The 23,389-nt window shown below is 34.8% G+C and overlaps 3 protein-coding genes and 1 pseudogene across 13 annotated transcripts; 2 read left to right on the top strand and 2 right to left on the bottom strand.

Moving 5' to 3' along the window:
• Positions 1-1,376: 1,376 nt before the first annotated feature.
• On the bottom strand, positions 1,377-6,200 carry PID2 (AGC (cAMP-dependent, cGMP-dependent and protein kinase C) kinase family protein). The gene is made up of 2 exons (XM_086644248.1): positions 2,454-6,200; positions 1,377-2,367 (listed from the first exon to the last, which is right to left on the bottom strand). The coding sequence occupies exons 1-2, from the start codon at positions 3,050-3,052 to the stop codon at positions 1,488-1,490; spliced, it is 1,479 nt and encodes a 492-aa protein (XP_086500374.1). The 5' UTR covers positions 3,053-6,200; the 3' UTR covers positions 1,377-1,487.
• Positions 6,201-12,980: 6,780 nt separating this feature from the next.
• Positions 12,981-13,711, bottom strand: LOC147537128 (major latex protein 146 pseudogene; annotated as a pseudogene). Its single transcript, XR_015225868.1, has 2 exons — positions 13,472-13,711; positions 12,981-13,384 (listed from the first exon to the last, which is right to left on the bottom strand). The product of XR_015225868.1 is annotated as a major latex protein 146 pseudogene (transcript).
• Positions 13,712-17,199: 3,488 nt separating this feature from the next.
• On the top strand, positions 17,200-18,959 carry LOC147537129 (uncharacterized). The gene is made up of 2 exons (XM_086644424.1): positions 17,200-17,286; positions 17,920-18,959. The coding sequence occupies exon 2, from the start codon at positions 17,943-17,945 to the stop codon at positions 18,822-18,824; it is 882 nt and encodes a 293-aa protein (XP_086500550.1). The 5' UTR covers positions 17,200-17,286; positions 17,920-17,942; the 3' UTR covers positions 18,825-18,959.
• Positions 18,960-20,126: 1,167 nt separating this feature from the next.
• On the top strand, positions 20,127-22,726 carry LOC147537130 (ABC transporter G family member 26-like). Of its 10 annotated transcripts, none has more exons than XR_015226387.1 (5): positions 20,127-20,727; positions 20,905-21,601; positions 21,687-21,967; positions 22,121-22,228; positions 22,344-22,726. XR_015226387.1 is itself a non-coding variant. In XM_086644731.1 (3 exons), the coding sequence occupies exons 1-3, from the start codon at positions 20,635-20,637 to the stop codon at positions 22,560-22,562; spliced, it is 420 nt and encodes a 139-aa protein (XP_086500857.1). In that variant the 5' UTR covers positions 20,135-20,634; the 3' UTR covers positions 22,563-22,726. The 10 variants fall into 10 exon arrangements, 2 of the variants coding, with proteins under 2 accessions (XP_086500857.1, XP_086500858.1); XR_015226388.1 differs by having other exon boundaries at positions 20,908-21,601; XR_015226392.1 differs by having other exon boundaries at positions 20,127-20,441; positions 20,908-21,601.
• Positions 22,727-23,389: the final 663 nt, after the last annotated feature.

Raw genomic sequence — 23,389 nt, forward strand, 5'->3', positions numbered from 1 at the left:
GTAAGGGCGCCATTTTGCGCACAAGGTTTCTTTTGGCGGTAAAAGGACGCCTGCAACAATTATCTTGTGCCCTAGTAGAACTTCCATAAAATACTCCATTATTGAAGATAAATACAATGAGGCCCTCAGTAAAAGTCAGAGAGAAAAAGACGTTCCTCACGCGTGCTTGTAAGAGCTGACCATCTCTAAAAAAAAGGGTTAAAGGCCCATCACATTGTGGCAGTCGATAAATGACTAAACTACCCTTCTCTTATGAATTTTTTTCAGTCAAACCCACAACAATGATCCTCAAATCTCACCTTAATTATTAATTTAATCTCATCCTTATCTTGATAAAAGAGTTTTACCATCCGATGGCTAGATTGGTTCTATTTTATAATTAAATTATACGTATCTCGATAATTTAGTGGCAACTTTTAAGATTAAATATGATATTAGTTTATTCTTTTTACATAAAGTGCATAAAGTAACAATTGATTATTATGATTATTATTTTGGATCTTTTTATAATTAGTTTTCATCATTAAGAAGAAGTCATTATAATTGTCACCACATGAGATGTATATTTAGAAAATTATGGGGTTCATCAAAATAATATATACAATTGTTGAAATCATGGCTTTCATAAAAAAGAAATATAAAATATTTCTCTATTTATCCAACAAAGAATCTCTCTTTCAGAATCCAAATCTTTTGGGTATTGTACTACTGACTTTAGTTGACCAAACGATCCAAAAATTATGAGTGAACTCATTGGGTTACATTCATGAGTTGACTCATTGGTTTATATGAGTTAAACAATAATAGTCAAGATTAATTTGTCACCAAAACTTAGGAAAGAACATGATAGTTACCATTCCCAAAAACTACTTGAACAAGCTAAACTATCACATTGTGACATTGTGTGTTTTAAGTGGTAATTAAATCCTAATATAGTCACCCAAAGGCGAGACGGGTTTTAGGCAGAAAATGATATCAACGACCATGATATTTTTGAGACCTGTTACACGAACATAGAGAGAGTTGTCCCTCATATCCTGGTTGTTGATTTGATATTCTCCCATAGTCTATTTTTGACTTCCGACCCAATCGTTTTTCTAATTAAAATGGTCAGTAATTTTTTGCTTCTTCTGCTTATATCGAGCAAGTAAACATCTAACATTTTCCGTTAACTTTTTTGCTTTTTCTTTTTATGTTGAAAATACATTTTTCTGTAACTTCTAAGATTGATATTAGTGACATTATGAGAACTCATATTAGAAATGTCATATCTTCTTATTATTCTATTTCATGACATTTGAAGATAATACTGCAATAGGTACAAAAATCTCCATATAAAAAAGTAATGCTACAATTATGTAATACTCAATTTAGGCTTTGCTCATAATCTAAACTTTCTTCATTTAGTTAGAAAATAACACATTAAGAACAATAAGGTACAAAACTAACAAAAACAAATTCTCATATATTTAGTTCTATATTTACAATTAAAAGTAGTCAAAATGATTAGGAATTTGATAAGTAGCTTCTCTTTCTTTCTTACTTAACTTCTTAGGTAAAGAAGTAGTTAAGTTCATCTTCTTCTTCATGTTGTTCATAATCATCACCTTCTGCAAATCTTTAGGTACTTGAGGAGGTTTAACAGATCTAATCAAAGCCCAATTGACACCTTTAAAAAACTCATGTCTTTTAATCTCAAGTGAACCCATTAAACTTCCAATTCTCTTCTTTGGATTCTTAACTAACAACTTACTTATAAGATCTTGAACTTTAATCATTTCTTCCATTTCCTTACTACTAGTAACATTCATTCTTGGAAATGTAAATGGTTTCTTGATTATATTAACCAAAGTTTTCTCATTATTTTCACCTCTAAATGGTGTTTTTCCATATATCATTTCATATAAAAACACCCCAAATGTCCACCAATCTACTGCACTTCCATGCCCTAATCCTGATATTACTTCGGGTGCTAAATATTCGTGTGTTCCTACGAATGATTTTGATCGTGCATTTACTGGTTCAGCTACGAACTCTCGATGAATATTATCCTCTTCAACATCATTTGGTTCATTGGTACCCGTTCCGATCTTTTTCTTTCTAGGGCTTGAGAAACAAGATAATATAGGTTGCATAGGACTGCCACATGAAGGAATTGATGTATTTATGCACTTTTCGAAGGATTCGGTGGTAGGTTTTGATTGTATTAGCTTTGGAGTGACCTCACATTTTAATGAAAGATCGAAATCTGAGAGCATAATATGACCATCTTCTCGAACAAGTACATTTTCTGGCTTTAAATCACGGTAAACAATTCCCATCATATGTAAATATTCTAAGGCTAGAAGTGTTTCGGCTGCGTAAAACCTGTAATAGCGAAAAGAAATAAGACTTAAACTCACAATACATAAATCATTTCTAAGTTAAAATATTACAATGAAATAGTTACTAACCGGGCAGATGAAATACTGAACCGCTTCTCCGGCAACCTTTGTCGGACGGAATGTAAATCACCACCGGGACAAAACTCCATGACTATGCACGAGTAATGAGAAACGTCGAAATTAGCATAAAGTGTAGGAAGAAAAGGATGATCAAGCATACTTAATATCTCCTTCTCCATTTCAGCCCTCTGCAACTTTTTTCTAAACTTTAAAGCTTCCTTATCAACAACTTTCATGGCATAAAAACATTCGGATAATCCGAAACTAGAGTTTCTAAGTTGACAAAGATAAACACTACCAATATCACCACTACCCACACGTCTAATAAGTCGAAAATGATCTAAACTAACTTTCCCTTTAAGTTTTTTCATAGCTTCCCAAGCAACTTGATTTGCTTTATGTGGTTTTTGATTATTTTCATTGTTTGATGAAGAACAAACAGAAACTGAACTTCTACTTCCAAAACTTAAGTCACTTATCCAACTTTGACCGGAATCCGGTACCGTCATCGATGAACAACTACTAGTTTCATCAGATTCATCTCTTTTTGTAATACCCATGGCTTTAAAAACATGAATTCTTAGAAGTTTTCTAGGGTTTTGGTTCATATAAGTGTGTATGTATATATATAGTATTGAAAGTGATGGAAATAATAAGTACTCCTTATTTTGCTTTTTGATTAAATAATAATAGCTTATTAATTAAGTGGTGGTGTTGTGGTGATCATAAGTGCTTACCCATCTTTTGAAGAACTTTAGTGGGGGTCCATTGAGTACTGTAAGATTGTTATCATATCTTTATAATGACCACAATACCCTTGTAGTTCAAAAGTTTTTCAGTCAAAGTTTATTAATCTTTATTATAAATTTAATGAGTTAATTAATAATAAAACCTAGTTTTTTTTTTATGTTCTTGATCTTGGTGTGGAACATAGATTTGAAGTAGAATATCATTGCGGCCGTTTGACATGACTTGTTTATGGTAAACTGTACCAAATGAATACCTGTACTAAACAAAAAGAATCTATTTCAACCTAAACTATTCCAGATAAACATGTCATTTAAACCGGCGAAATATGAGACTATATGACAGGTCACATTCGAACTATCGTTTGCTCGTTAGGGTATTATCTAAAAGGAGAAAATATGTATCAAAATCTTTTGAGTCTTATTATTGGTACTTTGTATCAAAAACATACAAGCACTACTAATGCAAATAAAGTTTTGGGTGGTTGGATGAATCTTTTTTTTTTTTTTTTTTCTTAGTTGATAATTCTTTAATTGGATGAAAATTAGGAGATAGAAGATCATGGAGTCCCCGTGCTATATATATTAAAGTTTCCACCCCCATTACCTCACCAATTTAAGTCAGTTTTTTGTTGGGCTTCTCCTTCTTGTGACCTTCCTCTTAGCCGTGGAATCATTCTCCTCACCACCTGTGATCGAACCATTTATGTCTGATTCTGACTATGAAAACTACTACCAATTCAAAAGGAACTTTCAACAACAAAAAATAAATCAATTCAAGGCTGTAGTCTCTCCACATGAAGACCTAAAAGATGTTCGCATATAAGACAAGCGGTAGATCGTGATTTCATTGGTGTGAAATAATTGTCATTTCATAGTAACGTCAGCGGTACAAAAATCTTTTCCCATACCAATCTGTTCAAATGAAATTTATTTATACAAGTGAGGTTGGGTTAACACGATATTTTTAAACACAAGTTATCCAACCGCAGTTTTTGTTTTACTTTTTTTCATATGTTTACGCAACAAAGTAAATAGTGAATAGTCATATGACCTATTATGACGAAAACAATAAATCTGAAAAACAACAATCACAAACATGTAAATTTGTTTTGCAGGAAACAATAGTACGATATTTTTTTACTGGACACAGCTTTAGGGTATCAAAAAAAGTCTACAGGAATAAAGACTTTGGTAAATTAGATGTGACCTAGAAGACAATCTTGTTTTAAGTCCAAAAACCGTCTCGTTTACAGTTTGTCCCATAATCTTCATTTTCTACCTTACCTCCGACCGCTAGCACCACTTCCAACCATTACCACCTCAACATACACTATCACCACCTTTCTCTCCCTGTCCACTCCTCTCTCTACCCTCTCTCCCTCTTTTTATGTTCCGACGATGGAGAGCCTTCGTTGGAACTGACCTGGTTTGGGGGTTATCCCCAAACCTAGCACCAACCAGATCAATTGTTTTGGCAAAGGCACTCCTTCGCCAGAGCAGAGATCACGGAAGAGGAGAGAGATAGAGGGTGGGGAAGAGAAAGAGAAGGAGAACGGACAAACAGATAGATAGAGACGGAGAAGGAGAGAGAAATGGTGGTGTTGATCGAAAACGGTGGTGGTAGTGGCCGAAGTTAATGATCGAAACGGGGGTAAAAAAACAAATAAGTCGATTTTTGGACTCAAGATAAGGATGTCCTGAGTCAAATCTAAACTATCAAAACTTTTATCTTCGGATAATTTTTTGGATGTACTACGTAACAAAAACAAAATCACAAAGATTTCTGAAATATAATGTAAATTTCTATTTACATTATATTTCTATCGTAAGACTTATTCCAGCATTATGTCCCTTAGGAACTCTCCCCAAATCAAGAAACATAATGGTTATCCTCACATTGGTAATCACCCTTTAAAAGAATGAGAAATATAATGTAAATGGCTCGACCAAAATTTTGACCCGAGTAAACAGGATCGCAAGAAGATTTGGAGTCTAACATTGACTCATATTTTATTTTTTTTGAATTGGTAAGCGTGTGTCTCGAACCCTTGACCTCTAAGTTGGAAGACTTACCTCTTACCACTTGAGCCAAGGGTTGTTGGCAAAATGTGTTCCACTAAACTTGAGTCAACCTAGCATTGTCCTATTTGTATAGGTTAATCATAACCAAAATTGTTTCCATAAGAATTTCTCTTAATCAAATTTTGTAATTCTCTCAGAGAAATTTGAGACAGCAGCTACCAGAAACAAACAACCATATCAAATCCTAACATACTCCTGTATAAGATTTGTAATCTCTTTATCCCATACAAATAAGAGGAACACAGTATGTCACTCTGTCCTGATTCAGACCAACACAAGTCTGATTTGATGGGTTTGGGTACATCAACAAGTATGGGAGAAACAAAAGTGGGGAAAAGATCTATCCACCCACAACTGAGGTATCTGGATTATCTAACAAAGGAGATGAACTTCCATTAAATTCTCAATTCTTTAAAGTTATGGAGAAAAAGTTCTTCCTTTTTTCCCTGCAAGATCTTTTATCATTCTTCACTTTTGGTTTCAATTTCAGGAAACAAACCCAGCAAAAACTGCAGAATTTCAGGGGAAAACATACACATTGAAAGCTAAAACTCTTCCATCACTTTGTTCACATTTTACTATTTCAGTCATCCCTCTAGGCCTCTAACAATATGTCAAATACCCATGAACCAAATTTATTACAATTTTAAGTGCCATTTAGGGTGTTTTTTTCTCATGGTTCGAATCTAAATCTTTTGAATCTGAATCGTCTAACTCAAATAGACCAAAAATCAACTCAAATCAGTCATTTAAACAAGTCAGACATCTTCAACTGCAAATAAACATTCTGAAATCTGACTTAGGTCCTACCAAATTTTTGTGTATTTGAAGCCACTTGGACATTAGTTGTATTCGCCTTATTGGTTTGGGCCTAAACCCAACTTACCCTGATATTTGCAACACGAAGCAGAAGCTTTCTATCGATATAAACTTAGTATCAACATAAACTCATTAACTTATCTATACTAGCAGCTAGCCTTAGTATAAACCAAAGTTAATAGAGGAAAGAAAGTGAAAAACAAATATGCATAGAATCTAAGTAGATAAAAAGGTTTATCCATAGAATCATATCCCAAATGCTGATGTCCATACTTCATGTTATGTGCAGAATTCAGTAGATAAACAATGGATAACCTGACACCACAAATAAAGCAATCAAGAAGGATAAAAGAAAAATGGATTCTTGGGACCAAATCAATAAAGAAATTTAGCAACTTTCAATAGTGTGATAGTCTCACGTAGTTTGGGAGAACGTCGATATCTGGGTATAGGTGTGAAGGTCTTTTCCGTGAATTTGTGAATTTTTCTCTCAAGTACAAAATCTTGTACCGATCTGGGTATAGGCGTGAAGGTCTTTTCCGTGAATTTGTAACTTTTTTGTCAAGTACAAAATCTTGTACCTGTTCAATTTAGGTTTTGGTGTCAAAAGTGGAAACAATATCAATAACTGCTTAAGCTTGGGATAAAATAAAATTGTAGATCACCTAGTCGGGTTATAGATAACGTTTACGAAAACAACTCATAGTTCATTTACTGAAGATGCTAAGAATTCGATTTCTGAAGATGTAACTGGCAAATTCTATTGTTGAAACAAAAATGAAATGAGAAAGAGTACTAAAAAGTAAGACGGAATTCGCGTGAAAACCCATCAATATCAAACCAATTTCTCTCTCTTGATGAACCGGATAAATCCTGACGGTTGGATCAAGTTTCACGCTTTTTCGGCTTGAATTTTTTGCTATCTCTATCATTGTTGATGTTTTAACTAGTTGGTTATAAGGGTTGGGCCCTCTCTCCCTGCTCTCTCAAAAAAAAATATCAATGAAGATATTGCATTTAGCTTTTTGTTCAAATCAAGAAATTAAATTTTGAAATATTATAGTCGAAATTACTTAAACATTTTCATATTTTTGCCTACCGAAATTTCCATCAAACTCAAAATTGAACAAATTTTCTCTTGATAGTGTCTTGTCAAAGAAATAAGTTTTGAAAATATCTTCATTTCCATATTTACAGAAATTTCATTCATTAGTTCGAATAAGAACGGAAAACTTATCGTCAATGTCATGGGCTATTCTAAGGAACTGGTCAAAGACATTACTTTCTTTAAGTTTTTTATTTATACCTTTCATACAGTAATGGGCATCCATTTTTGTGTCAGGTTCAGGGCCGTGCCTGAGATTCCAGAGGCCCTGTACGAAATTTGAATATGGGCCCTTTGTGCCATAAAAGGTACAAAAAAAAATAAAAAATGTAAACTATTAAATATGTATTTTGTCATTTAACAAACAGACGAGGGACGGAACAAAGACTTTAAATAACAAAATGTTTAAGAAAAAGTGTAACAAAATAAAAATAAATATTGGTTTAACAGTTATACTCATAACCTCACAGAGGAGACAAAACCAACAGAAACTCTAAAACCGAAGAATAATGTCAACACTTGATTGCCTGGATAGTTGAAAGTGTTGGGATAAACTTCAAAACCTTAGAGATCTCATTCGCAAAAGAGATAAACTTCAAAACCTCAGAGATCTCATTCGTAAAAGAGATAGGATTCATAGTTATTATATTTGGGTTATTAAAGGTGTAAATACAATAACACACCCAAAAGGCGTCAAACACAATATCTAGGGGTGTCTATATCCCGCCCAAAAAGCTTAATTAAGATGCAAGCTGCGGGAGTCGAACCTGCGTCAATTGCAAAGTAATATTACCCCTTACCAACTGATCTATTGACCTCCTTGGTAACAACCTAGATTCCGCTTTACATATATACTTTTAGGACGCTATAAAAAGTAGGCCCTTTATGTTTGGGGGCCAAGTGCGGGCGCCCTGCCCGCACTGCCCCAAACAAGTGAACAACCCAATATGCAGAAAATATTTAACATGATCAAGGAAAGGTTCCTCTATGGCCGCCCCGTCAAAACTAATTAGTAATTAAGTTTACCCTCTTTAGTAATCGAGTTTACCCCTTTAGTTTAGAATTTTTGGCAAAAATAATAAGGGCATGTTTGTCATGGGATAATAAAATCATAAATTACAACCAAAATCAATCTTTACTAATCATATTACCGACCAAATCAAACAATAAAGTAAGGTGGAATAACTACGAGGATCGTATTGAAGGATATTGTTCTTGATACTCACATTTATTTCACGTACGCCAAACACAAACTTTGTTGCAACTCTGATTTTGGTCGTTGACTCCAGTAAATTATCTTTTGTTGTAGTAGTCCGGCTGAAGTCGTTGACTCCAGTAAATTCCTTTTGACCGAAAACTTTGTAGGCGTCCTTTTATCAGATTGTCCAAACTGAGTGAGCAAGCATACTTTTAGACTCTCAGTCACATTGGTCTCAGACTGTTCAATTCGATCGGTGTACTAGTCTGAGACCACTCAAAATTCTCAGTAAACTCCATTACCACATACGAATCACTCTAAAACCGGATTTGTGGGCGATTCGTCCAAAATAAAATATATATTAAGTTTAAGGTCCAAACTCAATATAAAATAGGTTAAAAAAATATATTTTTCTAAAATATTTGATTTTGTCTCGTACAAATACACTAATGTGGATTGTTTGATGAGTATGTAGGAATATGTTTGTTATGCACGCAACACAAATCAAATTATGTGAAGTTCAACAGTAAAATGTATAGGGTTATTTACATTTTGTTTAATGCAATAAGATAACGATGTCTTGCAAAAATGGTTTATTTGGTGAATCCCAAAAAATCGTGTAAGCAAAAATGTTTTGTTTGGTGCATTTCAAAATTTGTATCTTTTTTAGACTTTTGACCTATTTTGTGTTAATAGTGGACTTATTTTGTTGTTAAGGCCTTTTTTTTTTTACCATCCACCAAAATTTCTTACAAATAATACCTTACAGAAAACATGAAAAATCCTAATGGTGTGTTTGGCTGCAGGATTCTTAATTAGGATTCCTATCAAAAGTGGGATTTAGTAAGAATCATAAATCTTTGGTCTATTTGGCTACCAGGAATCCTAAGTCGACTCTTGAATCCTAAGGATTTCTAATTCCAAAATCTGTATTTGGTAAGAATCATGAAAACTTTTTTGCCTCATAAAGGCCGTTTTTCTCAGGAAAAAGTGGTGTTCGAAAAAAATCGATTTTCGAGAAAAAACAATTTTTCGTTGAAAAAAAAAATTCATGAAATCTCGATTACTGAAAAAAAAAATCGAGAAAAAAACGCGGCTTTCGGGAAAAACGATATTTGAAAAAAACGAGTTTCGAGAATAAGGTTTCTTCAATATTTTTTTAAAGAAGATTTTAAAAATAATCAAATAATATAAATCATAGGGATTATTATTAATTACCAAACAAACTAAAAAACATTACTTGGATTCACGAATCCGCGGACTGATGAATCCGTCATCCAAACACACCATAAGAGTTTTATTGAACATTTTGAAAGAGAACTCATGAAAATGGATGAAGAAGAAGATGAAGTCAAAGGAGTGCTCGGAGTGCTATGGGGACCTACAAACAAAATGTCTCAAAAGGTGGGGCGCCTGCAGAGTGGTAGGCCTACAACAAAAAGTGCAGCGCCTATAGAATCACTCTTAAAGAGGACCGAAGAATCAACCATAATATCGATAATATGCAGGAGAGCAGGAGAAAAAATCTGAGGAAAGAAAAAGTACAGACATAAACTGCTAGGTCATATGGCTAAAACTTTGTGTATATGGACATCAAAAACTTACTTGAATCAACAGGAACCAAATTAGATTCAGCAAATCAAGAGCTCATACGGCTAAAACTTTGTGTATATGGTACATACAAAAATCATAAGAAAAAAACATTAATGTAGTAATATAAAAACTCGAATTTCAGCTAATCTGGCCATAACTTCCAATAGATATTTCAATTTTCAAGCATACTAGACCTGGACTGAAATATTATGACTTCTTTCATACTAGGACAACATGATTGGATATATTATGACATATCAATCTAATTAATGACTTCTTTCGTACTAGACCTGAACTGAAATCTCATTTCAATAGCTAATAGGCGCCTAACTTTTGAACGAGAGGACAGACCTCCTACGTCAACTTTCGTGGTAGCTTGAGTGGCATCTGATGGAAAAATTCATGAGGAACTTCTGATGACTCCTAGTGTGAAACTTTCGTGATGTTTGATGCAACACTTTCGTCTTTCGGGACCTGAAGGATCTCGGTCCAACCCGTCCAAGATAGGGAAGCTGGAAAGGAAGTATTCCCACTCTTAGTATCAACCCAGCTACCCAAGAACCCGTTATTTTAGTTTGTCTATTAATGAATAGCTTATTACTGGTTCCCCTTAAAGAGGCCTAAGTGGTGAACTTGTTTGCACCATTAAGAGAAATTTTATTCCTTCTTCCATTTGCTCCCTCGCTCGCTCCCTCGCTCAGCCCTCCGCTGATGTGGTGATACCACAAAAAATGTGAAGCAAATGAAGAGAAAATATGTTCAAATTAAGTGTTGTCACATCTGCTGGAGTGTTGGGTGAGGGAGCAAATACAGGGAAGAATAAAAAAAAAATTAAGTAGAAGAAGAATGAGATTTGGTAGGAATCAAGATACCTTGGTTTGTCTGGTGGGTGCTTTTAAAGGCACCAGGCTAAAAGGCTGTTAGCATCCGGAATTGTTATTAACTCGGATCAATGGCCATTGACCCGAGTTCTCTATAAGCACCGGTTTTTAATGTGGGTGACGTTTACCTTCGTTTGCTTGTTATTCGAAAACAAAAGGAATCCCAATTAATTTTTCTTCCAAAACAAAACCCTAGAAAAGAGTAAACATCCTCCGACAACGGCACCGACACTTACCGGTGACCATTCTTTTATTCAGAACAATCAATCCCGAGTGATTTGTTCATCATTCAAATGTGTTTTATCTCCTTTATAGCTTCTTTATCTTTCTCGCTCGAATCGACAGATTCCAGCAACTTATCTCCTAATCTGAAAGCATACCTATCACTTTTAGGTTTAGCCAATCTTCTATGTTTAGTTCCTAAATACATTTTCCTGTGAATATACCCTAGAAAAGTAACAATAACAATTCTGTTTACTAAAGAAATTCATAGCCTTTCTTCTTCATAGGTAATCAGTACTAAGATAACAAACACTTACAGATTAAGGTTTAAATTACCAATATTGCTTGTGTGTTGTTATATGTTTAGCTAGAGAGAGAGACCAATAGATTGGTATAGTTGGAAAGCTCGACTACCACCTTCAATAGCAACAACAATTGGTTGATTGGCAACTGCTTTTTTCAAAGCATTCTCATCAATGACCGAAGATCTTCATACCCATCAATCTAACAAATTTTGCATTTTTCTACAACAATTACATCCCACAACTCACTGACTATAAAATCAACCAAACCTATATTATTTCTGACTCAAGGGACTGAAAATCAGCCCGAATGGATCACTAAGATGAGTCAAACAAAACAATCTTCTAATTAAAGGGAGGAACATAGAAGAGAGTAAACAGAGAGGGAAAGAGAGAGAGGAAGAAGAGAGACAAATGACAGCCGGAATTCATGTGGGAGGTGTCAATGAAGTTGATGGTGGTGGAAAGGAAAGATGGGGGAAGAATAAAATAAGAAAAACATTAAAAATGGACAGTGAGATTTTGTGAGAAAGCTTAGAGAGAGAAAGTTTGGAATTCCCAATTTTCAGATTTTGTGTGAGATGGATGGAAGGGTTAGGGTTAACTCCACTTTGACCGGTGCCTACATAGTTGGACGGTGCTAACAGAGAAAGGAGTAGTTAGGCCTGGTACTAATAGAGTTGGATGCTAACAGCCTTTTGGCCCGGTGCCTTTAGAAGCACCCTTGTCTGGTTACCAAAAAGCGCAGGGCGTCCTTGATTTCTAAGGATTCCGAAGTTCAAAATTTGTATTGGACACTACCCCTAAGATTTGCTAAGATTATTAAATCCAAATTTCAAACTTAAAAACAACTAAAAAGAAAACCTCTGAAACCCAATTTTTTCTGTACAAAATAATTGTTTCAAAATTATGTTTTTTTTCGGAAAATCGTTTTTTTTTCACAAAACAATTTTCTTTTTCAAATCGTTTTTTTCGAAAGTTTTTTTCAGAAACATTTTTTAAGAGGCCGTTTTTTTCCTAAAGTCGTTTTTTTTTCTCACAAACTGATTTTCGGTAAAAAAAACAGTTTATGGAAAAAAGTTTTAAAAAAGAGATGGTTTTATGGAAAAAAAAAATGAGCTTTCCAAAGACAGGTTTTTGCAATTTCATGTTAAAGAAGCGTTTAAAAAAATCAAATAATTATAAAGTTTTGAATTTTTATCAGTTGCCATACAAATAAAAAAACCAGAAAATTGGGCCGACATTAGGGGCGGGCCCGCATAAGGGCCCGTGACCCCCACGGCCCAAACGAGCTCCCCTTATGCATATAGATTGATAGGAGTTATGAGAGTGCCCACATAATAATTTGTTATTAGTGGAACCCACATTTTAACCCATTACTAGGAGTTACATAAGCCGAAATTCAGTTCTAACTCCTACTCCCGCCCACCAGTCAAGTTTAACCTCATTCATTAAGTACAAGATAGCTGCATGGATTTATACACACCCAGCCCACCCCCATCCCCATCCCCATCCCCATCCCCATCCCCATCCCCATCCCCATCCCCATCCCCTAGATAGTAGACACACACACAACATATATAGTTTAGGCATCTTCTTTGATGAGCACTTGACAATCAAGATCTTTGGCGAGCTGCTCAAAAGAGCCATCTTCTTTGAGGAGCATTTGACAATCAAGATCTTTGCTGAGCTGCTCAAAGGAGGCATCTTCTTTAAGGAGCATTTGACAATCAAGATCTTTGGTGGCCTGTTCAAAGAAGGTTAAATAACCGGTTGGGTCAGGGACATCTTCATTTTTCTTCTCATACTCTAACTCCCATTTCACCAAACTCCCCTTAACATGACCATCAACTTCTATTGGAGTAATAATGACTTTCGCCTCGAAACTTTTGAAATGGTCAAAAAGTACCCCTCCCATGAGAACGTGATTCACCGATCTTTTCTCATCGTCACATGTTGTCTTCTCCTTCACATAAATAGTTTTACCGTCTGCATTATTCATCTCATAATTTAGCAAAAAAAAATACATATAAGAATAGTTATATATATGGTCATAGATTGGTTATATGATATTACCGTACACATAGCGCCATAACTTGATGGGGGCTTCACAAGTTTCATTACCCCCTTTGAGAAGATCGACGCTTTTGAAGCTATTAGGAATAAGATGTGGTATTTTATGAAAATCAACCTTCCACATCTTATAGAGGTCGTCAGCTGAGCACTCAATTTTGTTTTCAATTTCAAGTTTCCCAATCATCTTGATTTCTTGATTCTTCAAATGGTTAGCTTATTGGTTTTATGATGAGAAGAGTGGTGGACGGTCCGAGTTTATATAGGAAAAAAATGAACATATTGATGGTGTGACCTATTCTGTATATATTTTGTGATAGTGGTAGGGAAGAAGCTTTCACAACCAATGCAAAAAAAGAAGAAGCTTTCACAACAACTAATCCATTTGAAACCTTATGACCATTTGTTAGCCTCCTATTATCTACAGTAATTGTCTCTTTTGTTCATAATAGGGTTCACTATTGATATGATGATGCTTTTCTTTATATATTAGGATAGGATTTTATTTTACTTTTTGTTTGCTTATATTTTGTTTCTCTCTTCGGGCTACGACAACTTATAATCAAATGTAAAAAAAAATTTGGTTTTTTTAGTTCTCCATAATCTTTTTTTATTTAAAGTAGTGCCTTTTTTCTTTCTATCTCTTTCTCTCTTTTTAAATTTTAATTATGTTATTTAATTTAATTTTTTTGATATTGAACTACTAGCTTAAAGCCCAAAGAAACTACAATCCTAAGTCCCATCTAACTATTTTATTTATACCCACGTCCCATTATCCTGGATTTGCACTTCTACATGATGGAATCTAGTACCTCCGAACAATGGAGTAGATGCACTACCAACTGGACTATCAGTTGTAGGCGTCTTCCATACATTAAGGTTTAAAGTAGTCCTAATTATGTAAAATATTAGCTATTATCATTACTAATTTTTACTTCATTTTGTTTCAACTTTTAAATCAATTTGAAAGATATATTTGGTACTACTTAATAATAAGTTTATTTAAACAAGCAGTTCACATTATCAAAATTCGTCGAGGACAATTGTAGATGTGTATTTATTTGAGATTTTATATTTAATAAAAAATATTTTTTACTTGCTTAATTTTCTTTTTTATGAACGCTTTAAGAATGTGCCCCCACTAAAAAAAGTTGTTGGCTTCGCCACTGGCCGACATCTTATCTTTTTTAAAAGCTAGGCACGAATAAGTTTTCTAAATGTTCTTGAAAGACGATTTTGTAGACACTCACATTTTCAAGATCAAAAATACTCTTTGGCTAATGAAAAATACCAAAAAAATCCCAATTTCTACAAAATCAGGAAGTTGTCTCTTTAACGACTGAAAAAAACCAAACAAGCGTGGGATTTGGGCGATTTTGCCGAGCGTGGGTTGAAGTTGATTTCTTGGTTTTTTTTATCATCAATATATTTTAGGTTTTTGTGATTGAATCTCTTTACTTGTTGTTTGAAGATGATTTTGAGTTATTGAGGGTTTTGAGTTAGTTTTTGGGAAAGAATTCTAGAAAGAGAAAGTACAAATTTCTCAATTATGGTACGATTTTGCTAGAGTTTAATACAGTTTTCTTCATATTTGGACTCAAAGATAACAATGGAAGGAGAATCTACTATTGTTTCGAAGTATAATCTTACTTCATAGTCATTTATTTTGCTAAGGTTTATGTTGAGTTTGCGAAGCTTTGCAAACTGGTTTGCACTGCTTTGCAATCTTGTTTGCCTTGCAAAGCTTTGTAATGACTTTGCAGAGCTTTGTAATCTAATTTGCAGAGCTTTGCAGTCTGGTTTGCAGAACTTTGCAATCTCATTTGCACTGCTTTGCACATTACAATCTCGTCTGCAGAGCTTTGCAAACTAGTTTGCACTATTTTGCAATTTCGTTTGCAAAGCTTTGCAAACTAGTTCACACTACTTTGCAATCTCGTTTGCAGAGCTTTGCAATTTGGTTTGCATAACTTTAATTGCAAACTGGTTTGCATTGTTTTGCTATCTGGTTTGCGCTGTTTTTCAATCTGGTTCGCAATAAGACCAGTTTCGTCTTTCCCTGTATTAGATAATTTACAAAAATTTCACAGGGAGCTAAGCCTATAAAAAGTTGATAAATCCTTTTTAACCAAAGGTCAAATTTTTTAGGGAGTTTTGGTCAAATTTTCCAAAAAAAATCATTCAGGCTCATGAATATGTGGAATCGTGAATAGGAAAGACTTATGAATCTGAATGACTCATGACTCTAAACACATCATAAGTGATTTCTGACACAATATTTAAAGAAGATTAGTACGAGAACTAAATCATGCAACCCTTGGGGTGTGAGAACAACCTACCTAAAAATTAACCGTTTATGTTTCATTTCGATTTAATTGAGTTGATGAACAAACTTCAGTAAATACAATATCATCATTCATCAATAGGACAATAAAAATGCAAAAATTATAAGTCAATTACAGAGGTAGTTAAGTGATCACCTTACTGTTTTGGAGAAGATATGATTCCATTTGTGTATGTAGACAATCCACAGGTACGACGGGTTAGACATGTAACTAAACATCTTCCCACTCGTTAGATAGAAAGAGAGACATGAAATTTTGGAAAAGGGTTTGAACTAATTTGCATCTCTCTCACTTTGTATCTGGAAAGAAAAATGGTTTATTTACGCCAACAACTACTTGGTCAGTTGTCGTGCAACTACTCCGAAAATCCAGAAGTTAAAAGTTCGATTCGTGGTAGAGGTGGCATCTACTTGGTCAGTTGTCATTTGCCCTAACATTTCAAAAAAATATTTTTCGACTTTCGTAGACATCTGTGAATATTTGTGGACATTCATGAACATTTGGTAGACATTTATTATTTTAATATTATTATTGTTTAATCACATGAAATAATATATTTGTATGATCATTTCAAAATATATTTTTCTACTTTCGTAGACATCTGTGAATATTTGTGGACATTGATGGACATTTGATAGACATTTATTATTTTAATGTTATTACTATTGTTTAATCACATGAAATAATATATTTGTATCAACATTTCAAAATATATTTTTCAACTTTCGTAGACATCTGCAAATATTTGTTGACATTGATGGACACATGGTGGTCATTTATTATTTTAATATTATTGTTGTTGTTTAATCACATGATGGACTCCAAATGTCTCTTGTTTTTGTAAAGTCATTTTGGGCTCCAAATTTTTCCTAAATCCTTCACAAAATCCATCAAACTATGAAGTCTATCAAAGTCCGCAGACATTTTGTCTATAATTAAATGTCACAAACATTCGGGGATTTGTAAATGTCTAGATTTGAATGCCTCAGACATTTCAGGATTTTCAAATGTCCGGATACAAACATTCGGGGATTTGTAAATGTCTAGATTTGAATGCCTCAGACATTTCAGGATTTTCAAATGTCCGGATTTGAACGCCTCAGACATTTCAAGATTCTCAAATGTCTGGATTGGAATGCCCCAGATCCACTACTCCCCCCCCCCCTTTTACTTGCATCCATTGACAAAATGTGTAATGATATTATATTTGTACTAATCAAAAATATATTTTTCGACTTTCGTAGACAAAATGTGTAATCACGATCGATACGCAAGGCACCAGGATTGCTTGGTCAAAGTTACCCACCAAGAAGATGGGTCAACATAAATTGCAGCCGCTTTCTTCATCACGAAGGCTTAACTATAAAAGTGTAGCCGACATAACTCGCATAACTCAAATCTATCTCTCTCTCAAAAAAACCCTCCCTTTATAAACAGGGCATCAAGAATTGACTCGATCATTACAGAGTTTTGGTAAGTCTCTTGAAACCCTAAACTCCCAATTTGATAACAAAATGTTAGGATTCTCTTCACTTGTTCTGGTACATGACTGATTCTATTTGTGGGTTTTATGCTGTCACCTAGAATTACTTTTAGGGTTTTTGTGATATGGGTTGTGGAGATATTATGTATACTATGTCTTGTTCTAGGGTTTGGGTTGTTGTGTTCAAACTTCCATTATATGGTGTGAATAACTTATACTAGCAATTTTCTTTCAGAACTTTTTCTGATTTATTGTTTCAAGGTATATAGTACCTTTGATCTTTGTTCAAAATGAGAAATTTTGGAGTATTGTTTTGGTTGATCATGTGACTATATGAGTTTAGGGTTTCATCTTGCAAGTGAATGTTTGATTACATACAATGTGATTACAACCCTAAACCCTCAAAACCTGAACTTGTGTGTTTATAAATCAGACTAGTGAAAAATATACAAAAGAGCTTGCTAATTTACACGATGAACGATACTTTTGAATTAAAGTTTTGTTTTTGTTGAAGTTGAACTTTATGATTATGTGTTTGGATTCTGGTCTCTTTAGGAGAGAGACATACATGTTAACTTTCTGATATGGGTAGCTAATTTGTATTGTGTAACATGATGTCTTAGATCTTTTATTAGTGCATCCCGAAATGCCGAAGGATAGAAAAGGTCGTTTGTCATCGTTGAGGGCTTCTCCTTATCCTTGCAGTTCTAGACAGGCCCAATCCTTACCGAAGAGCCCGTTAGAGAATGGAGACGATGTCAAAGAATGGGAAGAAGCTAGATGCCCTATATGCATGGAACATCCTCACAATGCTGTTTTACTTATATGTTCTTCTCACAAGAAGGGTTGTCGCCCTTACATGTGTGATACGAGCTATCGTCACTCAAACTGCTTCGACCAATTCCGTAAGGCATCTAGTGATTTATCAACAACTTCGCCGCAAGAAGTTCTTTTAGAGAGCTCGGTCACTGGTTCCGTAGATTCGGTGGAAACAGATGGTGACCCACATGAAGAGGCAAGTAGTGAAAGGAATCTGAGTGGCCCGTCTGAGCCCTCTTTATCCTGCAAGGGTCGGCTAGAACAGAAACTTTTGTGCCCACTCTGTCGAGGATGCGTTAAAGGGTGGACTGTTAATGGGCCTGCTCGAAAGTTCATGAATGCTAAGTCTAGAAGCTGCGCTTGTGAAACTTGTGATTTCAACGGAAAGTATGATGACCTTAGAAGACATGCAAGGCTCAAGCATCCACTTGCCCGACCATCAGTAGTAGACCCGCAGCGACAACATGAATGGACAAATTTAGAGAGAGAAAGGGATTTCGGAGATGTACTTAGCACATTCCAATCCGGATTAGGAGCGGAAAGAGATGATAACAATATGTTATCAATCCCTATAACCAGTGGTATTTTTAGTTTTATGTATTTCTGTATTAGTACAGACATGATGTGGCCTACATCCAGTAGGCGGAGGAGGCGAATGAGAACGACGGTAACTGCCCAATGGACTGAAAATTTCCAGGTAGAAGATTGATCTAATGAGAACGGATCACGAAATTGATCATCTTGAATTTATGTAGATCTTATTTCATCCTCTAGAATCTATTTTACAAGATATGAAACAATGTTTTATGTTTGATGAATGAATACAACAATTCTATTACCACCATTACTATATGTTCCATTTACTTGATTAACATTGCGCTGGGGATTGTTTTAGCCCTACTCATAATTCTCCGTCCTACGGGCGAGGGCTATTCTGCCCAGCTAATTTGATGATTGAACTAATAACCTATACTCAGAATACTGCGACTTGGAATTGACTTCCGGGCTAAGAACCTAAACTGTTTTTTTCCTCTGGAGGAGGCTTTCTTTCTCTTATCTGAGTTCATGGACCTCTCCTTAACCAAATTCTCCTAGAAGGATCAACTGAATTGAACAAAAATCTCCCTCTTGTTATATAGATATGGCCACTGTTTTGGGGAAAGCATTGAAGTTTCCGGGGAAGACGGTGGAAAACAAAAAGAATTAAACCAAACACTCCTTTAATGTCGCCGGAAAAAGTCGTCGGGCGGATGTTGCAGACGACTTCACCATCTTCTCTTCTCTTTCTCTCTCTCTCTCTTCTCCCTCTCTTCTCTTTCTCTCTCTTCTCCCTCTCTTCTCTCTTTCTTCTCTTTCTCTCCGGCGAAGGGGCTCCTCCCCTTCGCCGGAGCTCGTCTGGTTTGAAGATCAAACCAGACGGGATCTGGTTTGATCAACAAACCAGACGAGATCTGGTTTCATCTGAAAACCAGACCTCCGGCGAAGGGGCTCTCTCCTTCGCCGGAGATGGAGAGGAGAATAAAAAAAAAAAACTTTGCCGCCGGAGATGGTGGAGTCGCCGGAGAAAAGAAGAAGAAGCTGAAAAGGATTTGGTTGTTTGGGGGAATAAAAAAATCAATTTTTTTTTTTGTTTCCACCCAAAACTTCACACCCCGGAAACTATATAGCTTTCCCCGAAGCGTTGGCCTATAGATATTGGGGCATGGTGGAGCATAATGCACTATCTTTACTAAACTCTCTCGTCGTAATAGCAATTCTGTATAAATTCCTAGTGTAAGACTTTAAATGTATCTACTCTCTTCACTTCTCATATCACACGATTGTATTGAGTGGATATGAGAAACTTTAATAAAAGGATTTTCGTGATCAATATTTCTATAATAATGCAAGGATAAATGGTTGTTTAGGTCATTATATTATTAATAATAACTAAAAAAGCATGTAACATTTGCTATTAACTAAAGATTACCTAAATATTACGGATAATGATGCAAAAGGTTGAACATAATATAGAAAATTATCAATCAGGTCATTTTTGAAAAAAAATCTTCCCAAAACACCCTTACCAACTAAACTCATTTTCTCTCGACAAACACTCATAAGATTTTAGGTTTTTTTTCATTCTTCATCTTCTTCCCGATTCATCTTCTTCTAAACAACTTCAAAACCCTAATCACAACTGAGAAACAAGTTCAGAGAGAGAGAAAGAGCTCGACGCTTCTCCGATTCTTCTTCTTCTCCAATTCTTCTTCTCTCCGATTCTTCTTCTTCGATGGTTCTCGCTCTCGGACTTCTTCGTCTTATTGATTCGACAAAATTTATTCAGGTTTGTGTTATATAATATGCCAGATTCATCTTATAACACATTGAAGAATCCTCAAAATACAAAATTTTGTTAATTTCTTCGTCATCCGGTCACATTCACTAATTCCGGTGGTGGATTTCCATCTCGTCTGGTCCTCTCTTTTCCTAATCAAATTAGGGGTTTAGGGTTGTCTTCAGTCGATCAACATGTTCATATGATGAGACCACCCACTTTACCGTCTTCCCGATTTGAATCTCGTTCTGTGGGTGCAGTTGATTCTGGTCCTACAAAGATTATTCATTCAAAGGTTTGATCTTTTTTGTGCCCTACCAATTACTCCTGAGGTTTTTTTTTCTTTAATTTTTAGACAGTCATTGTTAGTCTAAGATTTGGGCTACTGAGGGTTTGTAATAGAATGTTTGCATCTTTTATTTGTCTGTGAAATGATTGATTTATAATGTTGTGTCATATAATTCAATTATAGCAGCTTATAGTTACCAGCATAATGAAGAAGATGATGAGCTTGTTGTAGGAGATTGAAATCTTTTTACCCAAATGTTGGGTTTGGGATTAAAACCCACCCAGTTTACCTTTGGTAGTCTTTTGTCTTCCTCCTCATTACATGTTATTTAATGTTTGCAATTGCAATCTTTAATTTTGAAGTCTGGGTTGTTTTTTGTTGGTGCTTCTTATGGTACTGCATTTTTGGGTTTTTGGGAGGTTGGGAAGATTAAGTGATGCGATCAAGTTGTTCGATGAAATGCCAAAAAGAAACTTGATGACTTGGAATTCCTTAATTTCTTCGTTGGGAGAACATGGGTACGTGGAGGACTCCGTGAATTTGTTTCGTGAGACTAATCTCATTATAGATAATCGTTTATTATGCTTCTGATCTTATATAGACAGGAAGGACGGTGATAACGACAATTCACCAGCCCTCAAGTAGAATGTTTCACATGTTTGACAAACTTATGTTATTATCAGAAGGTTACCCAGTTTACTATGGGAAAGCTAGAGAATCCATGGAGTATTTTTCATCTTTAAAGTTCGCACCTGAAATTGCTATGAACCCAACAGAGTTTCTATTAGATCTAGCAACTGGTCATGTCAATGACATTAGTGTCCATAAAGATTTACGAATATCGCGAGGAACTCCTGAATTCGAACGAGACGTTCTTAAAGTAAGTAGTTCTTCACTTACTCAAATTCATTAGTGTTTTCTCATTATAAGTGACTAACAATTTTCTTCTATGAGTTACTTGTCAGTATTTACAGCAAAAATACAAAGTTGTAATCGAACCTTGAGAGAAAGAAATCCAACGAACAACAACTGCACCAACGAATCTTCAATCAGCTATTCAAGTTAAGAAAGATTGGACCTTATCTTGGTTTGAGCAATTCATGATACTACTAAAAAGAACATATAGAGAGCGGCGAAGAGATAGTTAGACAAACTAAGACTAGTACAATCACTTGGAGTTGTTGTTTTACTTGGCCTTCTTTGGTGGAAATCTCAAACAGCAACCGAAGCACAACTTAGAGATCAAGTACCTACCCATCTACGTATATATAACACGAAATTGGTCTTCGAATTCATGAAATTTTGGTTTGGGTATTCTATATATGATTTTGTATGTCTAAAATGCAGGTTGGGTTGTTGTTCTATATTTGCATTTAATAATATTTTTTTCTGCGTTTAGGAAGCAGGAGAACTCTTCGGGGAAGTCGTTTTAAGTATAAAGAGAGCAGGAATGTTGGCTACTCTTGTACTTATGTTGTTTCTTTTGACTGGAGGATATTATGTGCAGGTATGAACTCGAAGAATATAATTTATGCTTGCATTCAGATGTTCAAAGTCTTTGAAAACTTGCATGTTATCTACCGATAGACGTTCCTAATGGTTATCTTTATGTCGTTTTTCAGCATATACCATTTTTCATGCAATGGTTGAAGTATCTGTCAGTTATATACTATGGATTTCGATTACTTTTGAAAGTGCAATACTCGGGAGATGAATTATACGAATGTGGAAGTGTTAGAGCATGTCGAAATTTGCAGAGTTCACCTACCTTCGAAGCTGTGAATTTGAGCGGAGGCTTACAAGAAGTATGGGTTATTGCTGGCAATGGCTTTAACTTATAGAATTTGTGCTTAAATTTGTCTTCGAAGAACATTAAGAGTTTGTAATCTTTGATTATTATCGATACTAGTTGCTAAATCGTCTATTATATTGTGTTTATCAATTAAGGAAGTAATTGAAAAAGAAGACGAGTTTCATATTGGAAATCTATCTTGAGTTAATGGCATATGATATTAGTTGCATCTAAAATAGTATAAAGAGAAAGTGAAGGTTGTACAATTTTTTTATGCCAAATAAGTGAGTTTGTAATGTCGCAAATGCAAACTCAGTTTGCATTGTCGAACATGCAAACGCAGTTTGCAAAATCGCAAATGCAAACTCAGTTTGCAATATCGCAAATGCAAACACATGTTTGCAGTTTACATAATGCAAACATACGTTTGCAGAACAGATTGTTGCAAACACGTTTGCATAACAGATTGTTGCAAACACGTTTGCATAACAAATTGTTGCAAACACGTTTGCATAACAGATTGTTGCAAACACGTTTGCAGAAAAACGTAAAGGAAAAAAACGTCGTTTTTTTCTGGGTTTTTTTTTTTGAAAAAAAGTATTGAAAGTGGATCTTGTTAGAAAGCTAATGAAAAATCATTTCTAAATATATAATTTTTATAGAAATCCGACATCTCAAACAAAAGTTATATCGATTTAAAATTTAAAGAAAAATAAAAGAATTTAGTTACACAAAATGACAAAAAGGGGTATTTTAGTATTTACACACTTTTTGACCTGAATAATAATTTCCAAATGTTTTGTGCTTTTCTACTCATTTTCAATATTATTTTGACCTTTCTAGAAATTACCTCATAATGCAATTGACACTTTGTCT

The sequence above is a fragment of the Eschscholzia californica genome, unplaced genomic scaffold (assembly GCF_041429995.1).
Source record: "Eschscholzia californica isolate CP2 unplaced genomic scaffold, dmEscCali1.0.p SCAF_5, whole genome shotgun sequence".
Classification (NCBI taxonomy): domain Eukaryota; kingdom Viridiplantae; phylum Streptophyta; class Magnoliopsida; order Ranunculales; family Papaveraceae; genus Eschscholzia; species Eschscholzia californica.

Coding starts and splice junctions, on each gene's coding strand:
- PID2 (XM_086644248.1), bottom strand. CDS start 3,052: ATGAACCAAAACCCTAGAAAACTTCTAAGAATTCATGTTTTTAAAGCC. Junction 2,368..2,453: donor TTCAGTATTTCATCTGCCCG/GTTAGTAACTAT, acceptor TCGCTATTACAG/GTTTTACGCAGCCGAAACAC.
- LOC147537129 (XM_086644424.1), top strand. CDS start 17,943: ATGCCGAAGGATAGAAAAGGTCGTTTGTCATCGTTGAGGGCTTCTCCT.
- LOC147537130 (XM_086644731.1), top strand. CDS start 20,635: ATGATGAGACCACCCACTTTACCGTCTTCCCGATTTGAATCTCGTTCT. Junction 20,728..22,120: donor CAAAGATTATTCATTCAAAG/GTTTGATCTTTT, acceptor TTCTGCGTTTAG/GAAGCAGGAGAACTCTTCGG. Junction 22,229..22,343: donor CTGGAGGATATTATGTGCAG/GTATGAACTCGA, acceptor GTCGTTTTTCAG/CATATACCATTTTTCATGCA.